The sequence below is a fragment of the Taudactylus pleione genome, unplaced genomic scaffold (genome assembly GCF_031769625.1).
Source record: "Taudactylus pleione unplaced genomic scaffold, aTauple2 ptg000034l, whole genome shotgun sequence".
In the NCBI taxonomy this organism is placed as follows: Eukaryota; Metazoa; Chordata; class Amphibia; order Anura; family Myobatrachidae; genus Taudactylus; species Taudactylus pleione.
In genome coordinates, this window is record NW_028284436.1 from 4269719 (window position 1) to 4282695 (window position 12977).

Here is a 12977-nt window from a genome sequence, read left to right on the forward strand (position 1 = left end):
TTGATTGATGATTATAGCAATCAGACATGACTTGAAACACAGACTAATGCATTTTACCAGGAGTGACTGAAAAAAAATAAAATAACAGTCAATGTATTTATTAGGATCAGCTGAATGTTGCAACGTAAATGTGCAAAAATACAGCTTTTGTTTGCCTCATGATGAAGATGAATGTTCTTCTGTATCTCCCCCATAAAGCACAGATTTGCTATAAATTGGGCATGTCACTGTTCATAATGCTTTTAATAAGTAAACCAATATCTTGGTGTCCACTTGAAATACACTCTGCAGTGAAGGCACAGGAAACATTAAAGTATTACCGTTCCTTTCTCCTTAGTCTATTTGTGAGATTGCTGCGTGAAGAATCTATTGATTTTTTTGTTTTTGTTCTTCCTTTACCCATATACGATCATAAATTGGAAGAAACCCCCTCACATAATTTTCTGTGCATTGTTTATTTTTAAATATTATGCTTTTGTATGAATAGCAATGCACTAGCTTAAAGTCGCACTAACTCCTAGGTAACTTTTTTCCTAAGATGCCCAGTCCCCTGGGGCAGAGCTGAAGGACCAATCACAATGTGTAATTCCTTATGAATGATCCACCAGCTCACGCCCATCTCCACCCCCGTTGACAAGTGGTTAACAAGATTAATTTGTAGGTTCTATGTTACGGTCAGCGGATCCCATGTGCAAACTATTGCATGTATCATTTGAAATGGGACAATGGTGACACTAGTGCTAAAGGTCAAAGTGTTCAAAAAGTTTCTCAAATGATCGGTGGCAAAAAAAAATCTTCTTTATTGCGAAGAATTCAATAAAATAAGACAGTGAACATATACGAGGTATGTCTATAAAATAACGAGACTGAATAAATAACTCCTCTTTATTGGTATTACAAATTTACTGTTTGTCCCCTTCAATATACTCCCCATTTGCACTAATACATCGCTGTAGTCTTGTTTTCCACTGGTGGAAAGCATGGAGCAAATCCATTTCTGTTAGTTGTTTCAACATATCAACATATCTGCCGTTTTCTTCTTTACAGCATCAACTGATTCAAAATGTGTCCCTTTAAGCACTGATTTAACTTTTTGGAAAAGATAAAAGTCGCAAGGTGCTAAATTGGGCGAGTATGGAGGATGTTCAAGTGTAGTAATGTGATTGTCGGTCAAAAACTGCTTCACAGAAAGTGCTGTGTGAGCAGGCGCATTGTCCTGGTGAGGAATGAAACCATTTTTCCACAGTTGCGGCCGTTTCTTTCTGACTCTTTCTCAGCTTTTTCAAAACTTCCTTATAATAATGCTGGTTACTGTTGTGCCTTCTGGAACCCATTCTTGCAAAATTACACCCTTGATATTGAAAAAAACAATGCGTATTGCTTTGACAAGCTTTTTTCATTCTTGGTGATGATGGTGTTTTCCAGTGCTTTGACTGTCTTTTGTCGTTGAATCTTTTGTGCCACTCAAACACACGCGTACGAGACAGGTAGTCATTCCCATAGGCCGTAGTAAGCATTTGACAACATTCTGTTGGTGTTTTGTGCAATTTTACTAAAAATTTCAAATTGACACGTTGTTCAACTTTTAAACTTAGCATTTTTTCGTCACTCTACAGAAAACACAACCAAATTAAATGGCAACTCACAATCAACTGAACGTCATAGTGTTCCTGCTTATCATGCAGGTTCTGACAAGTTCAAGGTTACTACTTATGCAGTTAGAACCGGTTCTTACTGTTTTGTTTACTACTAGGTAGAATCACAGTCTCGTTATTTTATAGACATACCTCGTATATTTCATAAACATAACATAGAACTCGGTTCAATAAAGTGCATACAGTATAGCAGCAAATGGCACTAATGAGTATATGCGGATAAAGCTGCAAAATGCATAATGTGAATAATGTAGCATAGAACACTGGGCCTAATTCAGACCCGCTCGCGAGCGCTGAGCGCTACCAAGCGGGTCGATGTTGGGCCAGTGCGCATGCACACGACGGAGGCGGCTCCGTCGTGCGCATGCGCGAGACCCGGATAGCGACGGGCAAGCCGTTGCTATGGGTCTCGCTACAAAGGGGGCTTGCTGTCGATGGTGAGTGACAGCACGCCCCCTTTGGTGATGTCAGTGGGAGTGCTCTCGGCTCTGATAGAGCCGAAAGCACTCCAGGGCTTGTGGCAGACGAGACCCTACCACAAGGGTCTTGTTGCAAGCCCGATGGTCAAGACCATCGCGACCATCTTTTTGGCCGCTCGCTATAGCTGTGAGTGGTCACCCACAGCTGTGCGAGCGGCCAGGAGGCCGCTCAAAAACAACAGAGGGACGGCCCTGATTCAGAGCAAGCGCTCTGTCAGAGCGTCCGGCTCTGAATCAGGGCCACTGTTCCAAAAAGTGCATAGCAATATAGCAGCAGATATCACTAATAAAAGTGCATATACAGAAACAGCTGCAAAATACATATAATAACCAAAAAATACAGTTACCATGGGACACCAGTACCATGGATAAATAAGTTATTTGAATTAAAAAAAATCAATAGTCCATACCATATACCTGTGGTGAGTGTCAATTTGGGTTTAAGGAACAGGGGTTCTGGACAGAACCCTGTTCCAGACACTCACAGGCTTTAGGTAGGTAATAGTTGATAGGTACTGCACACCCTTTTTTAGTGATTAACAGCTGCTAAAAAGGTGTGCGCTCAGGGACCCACCACCTATCCTTTGTTGCATGTATCAGCCCCTTAAGGTGGCATAAAGTTGGCTAATGGTCGAAATGTTGACATTCAAAAATTTGAAACCCAATTTTCAGACTAATCCCTAACCCTATTGACATTTCATGTGCTGCCATTTTGACTGTGTCAACATTTTAGGTGTCAACTTTATAACATTCGGGCTGGTGTCAACCTTTTCACTGTCAACATTGTGATCGTCGATATAATGGCTACAGAACTTTCACAACTACCTCCTAATGTTTATGTACTTCAGGCTTAATGTTTATACAAGAACTCCTAATGAAACCTCACCTCTTCAGGCACCGCCCTAACCTGCCTAGTCTACTCTTCACTATTACCGCTCCACCTCTACACAGTTCGTACAAAAGTTACATGTGATCTCTTTTTTTATACACCGCTTTCTTTAGCCCAGAACATCACTTTTTACCGCTGCTATTGGCTGGACCAATATGTGATATGTAGCACTCATCTTATTATCCTATAGATTGTATGTTTGTGTACAAGGCCATCTAATCTCTATGTGTATAATACACAGACATGTTTTATTAATGTTTTTGTTCCAAACTGTAATGGGTTTGAGAATATGGTGACATATATAATAATATATATTAATATTAACAAATGCACATTAGGGCCTGATTCTGAGTCACATGCATCCGCGGATGCTTCTCCGTACAGCGGCGGCATGCCGCTTACTTTCTTATGCTAGTACTAGAATCCATCCATCCATGCGTCTGCACGTGAAGCCGGCCTGCCCATTGTTTTTATGTCCACAGCTGTGTCCGTCATCACTAGTATCCTTTCTCTCACCCCACGCTGGGTGCAATAGAGCCGTCTGAAACAGACATCCCATCTCCAGTCACTCGCTGAAATCGACCACAAAAAGCTGCCTTACACACCCATGACACTCCCACAAGGCAGTACAATTCTGCGCAATTGCACGGTCGCTGCCCAGGTATGGCCAATTTCGGTGTGGTGCGTCGATGGATTATCTCCGCTTGTGGGCACATGTATGATTCAGTCACCAATTTCTTACTTTGGCACATGTGGGGTGTGCTGAAATCCCTGAGATCATACGCATCCGTCTGTATCTGACTCCAAATCTGGCACTAGATCTGCAAGAATAAAGACTCCGATATCAGGACACTTGTGGAATTAATGTACAGATATGTTTTCACCTGTACAAATGTTGGTTGGGTGTCTGGTGTTCTGTCCAAATGCATTACTGAAGGTCACCCATAGGTCAATTCTCCTTTGGGACAGGCTTGTATTAATATTGTTCTTAGCAAGTGAAACCTTATAGCCACCAAAAAAAGGCGTGCAATCCAGTGAGTGCCCCCCCAAAAATGCACTAGTTCTAATATTTGTGTTAATGATGCTATGAGTCTCCACGTGTCGACATCACCAACCTGTCCTGCACTGATGAGGCAAAGCAAGGCCAAAACAGTCTTTCTGTAGATGTTTGCTCTGTATCGGCACCAATCTGTGTCATGCTCCAGACACTGTATGAGGAATTGTCATGTAGAAGGTTTTATTCCCAAGAGGTTTGTTTTTTATTTTCCTTAGGCTTATATATGAATATGTCTGGTAGTTGGCTCCCATGAAACGGGTTACAGTTATTGTATGGTGTTCTCTTGTTGCTGCTGTTCTTAATATACAAAAAGTTCCATGCTGCACCTTGTGACGTTGTGGGTGCTGCATTCCTTGTATAACCATGAGGAGATTTTTCTATTCCAGCGGTTATAAAGTCAGAATGCCTACATCTATGCCAGTTGTCTTCAGCAAATTATAACACTATTAAGTTCTGATTTTTTTTGCTCCTAACAGGGAAATTTTGTTGCCTCTATGACGGCAATTTTAAGACAAATGGAAGACTACCACTATGGTCATCTTATTAAGACCTTCGGAAAGATGAGGACTGATGTTGTGGTGAGTTTATGCTTTTTTGACCTTTTAAGTTCTCTGTAAGATAAAATAATATTAATATAATATCATCTTAGCCTGGCCCGACACAGGCTAATCCTGCTGCCGTACATTTAGGTGGCCATATTTGATGAAATACATATGTTTGATGTATAGTATAGCCCATGTGGCTAGATCTTTTCTGGAACACATTAAGGTCCGTATGATAACCACCCATGGTAATCTACCAACTGCATTTACCACCGTTTCCCAAAAACGAAGACTGACCAGACGGGCACACGCACACATAAGGGACATACTAGAAGACACAAAAAAGACGCCTTAAGAGCTAAATAGGATAGGCAGACATATACACCTAGTTATTAGTACTTGCAAAAAACCCTTAAAGCCGGGGACCTATACACTAAGGCATAAATATTGAAATTACAAAAGACAGACATGGGGACAGACGTACATAGATATTAAGAGAATGTACAGATTAAGGCTGGGACGGACATACACCTGAACGAATGGGTACACAGCCAAGCAGACAGTGGTGTAACTAGGGATGATGGTGCCCAGTGCAAATAAAATAAAATTGGGCCCCTTGAAAACTGTTCTGTAATTTTCTGTCTGAATTCGTATATTGGTGTGCAAACTGGTTATTCGTTACAGAACCTTAAATATCAGGTACAAACACACACGCTGTTTTGAAATGAACTTTGACAAAATCCAATACGGAACTATGGGCCTGATTCAGAGCCGCTCGTAAGTGGCCGCTCGTTCGTTCCGAGCGATGTCTGCACAACTGCGCATGCGTACGGATCGTAATACGCATGCGCGAACCAGTCAGTGCGGCCGAAAATCATTTGTTCGCTAAATAGCGAATGCCTGCTATTTTGAGTGACAGGAGGAGGCGTATGTGGGTGGTAACAGGGGAAGGTGCTTGAAAACGGGGAGTGGAGATCCGAACGCAGGCGTGCTTAAAGGTCAAAACGGGCGTTTTATGGGTGTGCATAATTAATACAGCAGCGTCATTGACCACGTCACTGGGTTATTTTATAGTCAGAACTGCTCGCAAGATTGCGGTAGGAAAAACCAACCACAAGAATAGCGAGCAGTTCATACGCTGGTCGATGTACTCGATTAATCTAATAAATAGCGGACATGACGTAGGATGCGAGCGGCCAGGGGGCGTAGTTTTCCAAAAAATGACCGCAAGTTTTGTTCGCTCGTTCAGACATAGAGGCGTGAACAGACCGCAAAGAGCGAACGGTTCATTTGAATAGCCACCCCTGTTTTCTGAACGAGCGAGCGCAAATAGCGTCCAGCTCTGAATCAGGCCCTATGGTCCGACGCGTAAATGTTGGGCTCTGCCTATTTGAGACGTCACAAGAATATACAACCTACTCTTCCCAGCACTTCCAAAAACTTTCCAATGCTCCCAGAACCTCCGTCGCTGGCATGTGATCTGCGCATCATCCGTTATTTTCATTCCTCCTTTTGCTGACACTTGATGCTGCCCCTACGTGCTTGAAACTACTCACTCCCTCCAACCTCTACCTTCCAAACGAGCACTCAGCTGGTGGTTTTACCCTTCTCTGCAGCGCGCCATCACCTGCCTCTTCCTTACAATTATACAACATTTCTGTATTCATGCACAATACAATGTAACAATGTGTTTATATTAGGGCTGTGCAGGCTCGGATAGGTTCGAATTTTCCCGCCAAAAATCGGGTCTCAGAAAGAGGCAAAACGTCATCTTCCATGGACAAACATCATCTTCCATGGACTTTTGTCCAGGAATGATGATGTTTGTCCATGAAAGATGACGTTTTGCCTCTTTCTGAGACCTGATTTTTGGCGGGAAAAATCTGAGCTTGGCGGGAAAATTCGAACCTATCCGAGCCTGCACATCCCTAGTTTATATATAATAGAGAGAATTTTGTTAGTGATGGATGGACAAGTTCCCTTTCAATATAAAATGTTATTGATATAAACTCCCCCCCCTCCTCCACTGTTCACCTGTTTTTACATTTATTGGGAATCTTCTTTCCTGCAGTTGTCCAAATGGTAATGACAAATCAGAAATCTTATTTAGAATGGCCCCAACCTGACAGAATGTAGCCAACTTGCTAATGATTGAAGGGGGTTAATACATAATCGGAAGGGTTAATACACAAACAGCTAACCATAAGCCGCTGATGATCGTATCTCTGCATGAGGCCTTTAGAACCTACAGATGTGTCCTAATACACCTAGCATCTATATGCCATACGGCACGAGACACCTTGCACGACTGAGACGCTCCCAGAGGAGTAGGGCACCATAGTTTTCTTTAAATTTTGTGTCTTATTCGCATTGTAGGTGCAGCGACACACCACTCGCAGTGAATTACAGACGCTGGACTAATGGTGCAGGAATTTAGTTTTTAACATGTACAAAGTGGCGGAACTTGGTAGCACTGTCTTACACCCATTCAGACTCCCTCGCACACAGATGTACAAACGTGACACATCAAACTGATCCACGTAATCTAGCAAAGTAATTTCGGTGCTTCAGTCGTGTTATATATGCAAATAAGACCCACATTTTGCTCGAGAAAAACGCTTGGGTTGGCCAAGTCACCCAGGACATGCCACGCTGGGAGGGGCTATTTGTTGCGACTTGAGCAACAGCGCATGAGGACACAGCTGTACAAGACATAAGCTTCCTAGTAGGGGCTGGGCCGAAAACCAGAATTGGGTTGCGCTGCCACTCTGCTGTCTCTTGCACAGGTCTCAGACAGTTGTATCTTGCCCCATTCTTGCATTATGAACTTGGTAAAGGCTGTCTAGGCATAAAACAACCTGACTAATTAGCAATAGAAAGCTGCCAGTATTGAGACTAATGCTGGTCAAGCAAACATACCCCTATGGCCAGTCTGACTGCATGTGGGACAACCAGCTTTCTAGACCCCATTGCCATAGGTTTGATTGTGAACATTACAGTAATATTACTCCTATGTGTCTATTGTTGTCACTGTACGGGTCACTTTCAAACGGGAAGGGAGGTTCCCTTCACTAAATATCTAGTATCCTAGCCCCCTTCACTAAATATCTAGTATTACCCCAGGTCCTAGGTTGATGGCATTGTTGCCATCATTACACTGTACCACAGAAAAAAAAGATTCTCTCCAGCACACTGCAGCAATATCAACAAAAAATACTTAAATCCTACATGATGATAGAGATTCAGAGGTATTAGTTACATACATTTGCAAATATATGAATAAGCGCCAGGCCATCATCAAGGCTCCTCTATACTGGCGTCCCTAACATTAAGGGGTTCACGTCCGAGAAGCAAGGTACCCAAAAAAATTCCAGCCAAGGACCATCCCCAGGGCATCACACGAAAAAGGGGAAAAAAGGTGATAGTGAAGTGTAAAGAATAGATGTGAAAAAATAAATAAATAAGTGTTAATTAAATGAGAATTAAAATGACATAAATAATAAACAAACAAATAGATATTTTTTTTATCACTTTTCTATGTGAATTAAGTGGTGATGCCATGAAAAAGGTCATTATACTGTAGTGACTAGATAACCCTTAATAAATGGAGGACTGGTTTTCATGGTAGAATAAATTAGGTAGCAGAAAGGGGTGTATCATTCCCCCTCCTCTTTTCCCTTTCTTCCCCTTTTTTCATTATTGTGTATTTTTGAATAATAGTTATGTTTTATTTGTAATGGTGTTTCCAACGTTTTATTTTGTACAATCTCTTATTTCTATTTGAAATAGACTACTGACTTTTTTGTCTTCATATCCTCTCGGTGACTAAAGTCGAATGACACTAATTCTACCATTGTTTATGCGACTTTGAGTCCAAGAACATATGCCATTGTATGTATTATATCAATACTTCTAATTAATAAAAGATGTTTAATTAAAAAAAAAAAAAAAAGTTGCATCATTCATTTTTTAAGAATTATTGTCAAACAAATTTATATTGTTTTTAAAGTAAGTACTTTCCTGAACTGCTATGTGGTTGTGCAATAGTTACGCAATATTTGCTTCTTCAATGGCAGCAAATGTCTCCATGATTTGAATGTGATTTTGCAGATGATAACAAAGCTGTACTCGGCCGTCTCCGTCTTTGTTTATTTCTTAAACGCTTGATATGAACATGTAAAGCTTCCATCTTGTTTCATCCACACATCCATGTTGTATGTAGAAAAGGAGATAAACCGTTTGTGTTAAAGGGAAAGTCTGTTGCATGATTGGTCTTATCGGGTCTTAGAAATAGGTCCTCTCTAATGTCTCTTTAATTTTTTGTTTTCTGAATGCAGGACTTTCTTATGGAGACTTTCATCATGTTCAAGAACCTCATTGGGAAGAATGTTTATCCCTCAGATTGGGTTATAATGAACATGATGCAAAACAAGTAAGTACGCCTCTATGTACCGTGTGAAAATGTGCATAACTCTTTGCAGCACAGAGTATAGTTGAAGTTGTGCTTTAAAGTACAGTTATATCCACATTGGCTTAACTGACACGGCCTCTCTTTCTATAGCTCTTACTTAGCGCCCTCAAGCTAGGTACACACTATACGATGTATCGTACAATATATCGTTTTGACGTGGATCGGAACGATATATCCTACACATCATATAACGTGCACAGTACGCCAGAGTCGTCGTTCACGATGGTCGTTCATCACATCGTCACATCTGCTGTTCTGCACGGCAGTTCGGACGATGCAATGAACGACGCGGTGCAGATACATTGCGCCGTCGTACACCGTATTGTGCAGTGTGTATGGTGCTTGCGATGTATCGTTACATCCCATCACATCAGCTACACAGCTTTAGTCTGACAAGCTGGAACCATCGGAGGATATTCAGTATTAGAGAGTTCGGGTCGATTTCATTATCCACTAGGTCCTGGTAGTAGCATCTCGTGGCTTTCTTCATAATGTTTAGGTAATGATCTTGTTCATTGCCCACAACTACAGGGTGCGGGTAACCATGTGCAAAGAACCATTATGCTTCGTCTTTGCCTTCTGGCTAATTGGGTCGGCCCCTTAGTGTGATCAACCGATGACCGCACTTATCATATCACGTTCCCCAGCCACCCACGCTTACCGACGTCACATGTTCGCTTGCTCTGTATTGTGGCGTGTATGGCGTTTAGTGTTACAAGTGCCTCAGTATTAATCCTTTAGCTTTGCTTTTGAACTATCTTTTTGTCTTCCTACGTTTTTCCTATATTTTGTCTTTATGTAAGCTACAGTAAAGGTTATCATTTGCATATGATGACTTCGTGCAAAAATGTTTTAACATAGCAGGACATATTTATAAAGTATGCTGTAATTATAATGTATGTCCATGGTTGTTACATTTTATTTAGCTTCTTTACATTGGCATTTGTAAATCTGTTTTGCCTGCGCTGATACTGTAGCTTGAACAAGCTGGGTGACTCGGGATAAGGGAGCAATAGTCAACGCAACGGCCCACGTTGTATATTGGACGGTATCATGTGCACCAATGTTACATACCCTTTTGGTAAATATGTGGATAAAAATTAATTGCGCTCGGTATGAGTCCATGGTCGGGATACACAGGTAAACTGATAGCGATAAGTAATTAATGGCCGTGATTTACAGTACTTTACTTGTGCTTTTGTTACTGTCTAGGTATTTTGGCCACGATGGTGCTTTCTTTGGTGAGCTGTTTGTGCATGTTTATGGGTTTTGCTTTCATGCGATTTTTCTGTATTCAGAAATGTGTAAATTGTTTTATGTTTACAAATGTTGTTTGTTATCTATTTACTTTGCCATTTTTGTTTACTATATATAATGTACACGGGCGGATTGGGAATGGAAAGTGGCCCTGGAAAAAAAATATAGTGGCCCTATGTGCGTGTGCCTGAAACAGTGGGTGTGGCCATGTGGAAAGGGGTGTGTCATGCCCGCAAGCCACTCCCCCCGGTTTCGTCATGCAGATGAGCATGCCCACAGTCCCCCTCTGCAGTGAATAAGTACAGCAGCATGTGAATGAGTATTTTCTTACCTAGAGGATTTCTCTGCAACGGGGAAACTCTGAAGTAATTGGTCCTCCCTGGACAGGCAGCGTCTTGAGTCAGTATTCACTATTCATGCGGGAAATCACATGGTCTGGAAGCCGCCTGTTTGTGTAGCAATAAAGCCAATGTCATCATCATGCAGATAATACATAGTAACAGAAAATGTCGGGCAGGACAAAATGTGAGTTTCCTTTATCAGACAATCCTGACGCCGGCATCCCTAACCCTCCCCCTAGTATCTAACCCTAACCCCACTACTTACCGGCGCAAAGCCGGTGCCGGGATTCTGACTGGTGTCTGGACTCCGCGCTGACATTCGGAGCGCCGGCATCCCACATGTATTTCAACTACCTCCCGTATACACACATACATGATAAATAAATAAATATATATATATATATATTTATTATAGTCAGTCCAAGATAACTGCACTCACTGCTTATATTCCATAAGAGGGGGGGGGTGCACCATTAAAGACACAGTGGTCCCAAATATAGCTCCAGAAGGATGGGCACTCATAACATTGTAGTAAAATAAGCACAGTTTATTAACTCACGAACACCAATACAGCAGGTCAGTAGACGTTTCGGTCAAAATAGACCTTTTTCAAGGCAGCAAAGTCCTAATTGGTGACTTTGCTGTCTTGAAAAAGGTCTATTTTGACCGAAACGTCGACTGACCTGCTCTATTGGTGGTCGTGAGTTAATAAACTGTGCTTATTTTACTTCTATGTGGTGAGTGCCCATCCTTCTGGAGCTATATATATTATATATAAACACACACCTAAAATAGAAAATTATTATTAACAGGAGTTTGTGCTTACCTGTGGCGCTGTACAGATAGCAAAGGGGCCAGGGGGAAGTATCAGGGGCACAGATTGAGGTGGACAGATGGAGGCAAAGGTATAGATGGAAAGATGGAATGAGGCATAGAAGGGGGGAGGGGCAGAGACACAGCAGATAAGGGTGGCAGAGGCACACATTGATGGAGATTTACAGGCACATATGGGGGAGGGTAGGAGTAAAGGTACAGCTGGGGTGCTACTGTCTAGCCTAGCCAGGGGAAGTAGGAGAAGGGAGGGGCAGTAGGACACCAAGGGGGTGGGGCAACATGTAGAGGCTTCAGGAGAGAAAGAAAGTGATAGTAAGCTAGTCCAGACTCCGGACAGCCTGACGTGCCCTGCAAGAGTGGGAGAGGGGAGCACACACCCTCAATGAGCCCATCTAAAACCTTGCTGGATGTAATGAGCAAAACTGACAGGGGCTGCTGGTGCTGATGATCTCAGCCCCAAACTGCTTCTGACTCACAGGCAGAGATATGTCTGTGAGTGAGAAGCAGGGTGCAGCTGCGATCATCAGCACCAGCGGCCTCTCTGTCAGATCTGTTAACTGGTACATGCTTTTACCTTTCTTTACTACTCCCACCCTCAGCTCCATCTGGCACCCACCTCATCAGTCAGCCTGGCCTCTCATCCCAGTCAGCTGGCTGACTCAGACTAACACTGTCCACCGGCCCAATTAGCTCCGCCCACCTCATCAATCAGCTCGGCCTCTCAGCCCCGCAGGCTGACCGAGTTATCAACCTGGCCTCATACTTTAGCCAACCGCCCGTCATTTAACACGGTCCGGGCCCGCAGCGTAGTGGAAATTCATGCATAAACAAAAAAAAAAAGTCAGCGGCTGACGGGCGGCCCCACAAGCGCATCGGCCCACCAGGAATCTGACTACAACGGCCAATCTGCCCCTGTGTATAGCGTGAAAGTGTGTGGGTGTGTCTCTGTGCCTTTATACTCGGCCAGAGGTCCCCCAGATTTGACATGGTTATGTTTGAAGTTCGTTAGGGCCATGAAGGTCTACATGGTGCCCACCAAGTAGGCCGTGGAGTCTCTTATTTTAATTTTTGGCTTAAGCAAGTTCACTCAGGATGTCTTCCAATGCCTAAAACTGCACTGATCTGAAGGCACAAGCTGTTATGTACCAGTGAGGGGCAGGTAGAGCTCCAACGGAAGAGCAGTGAGTCGGAGGATCAACTGTCACACTGCACCTGCACTGACAGTTACTAATTTTCTCCAAGCACATTTTCATATGCCCTGGTCTCCAATGTAAAACATGTATTACGTTCTCATGTCATAAAAATGGAATTGGGGGGATATAGAAGTGCACGTTGCTTCAACAAAGCTGCATTTCCTCTGCAGCCTTAGCCCTTTTTCCTGTTTTGCTGTAGTACAACCCCTTTCTGAAAGCAATGTTATTTACTGTATGTTCTTAAGGTGCAGTATTCTTT

The 12977-nt window shown here is 42.7% G+C and overlaps 1 protein-coding gene across 2 annotated transcripts in view; it reads left to right on the plus strand.

Moving 5' to 3' along the window:
• Positions 1 to 12977, plus strand: part of DOCK1 (dedicator of cytokinesis 1) — a 431183-nt gene that overhangs the window by 255858 nt on the left and 162348 nt on the right. For both annotated transcript variants that reach the window (XM_088452203.1, XM_088452204.1), the window contains exons 28-29: positions 4557 to 4658; positions 8960 to 9054. In XM_088452203.1, the coding sequence (XP_088308329.1) occupies positions 4557 to 4658; positions 8960 to 9054 (197 nt within the window). The remainder of the gene's footprint in view (positions 1 to 4556; positions 4659 to 8959; positions 9055 to 12977) is intronic.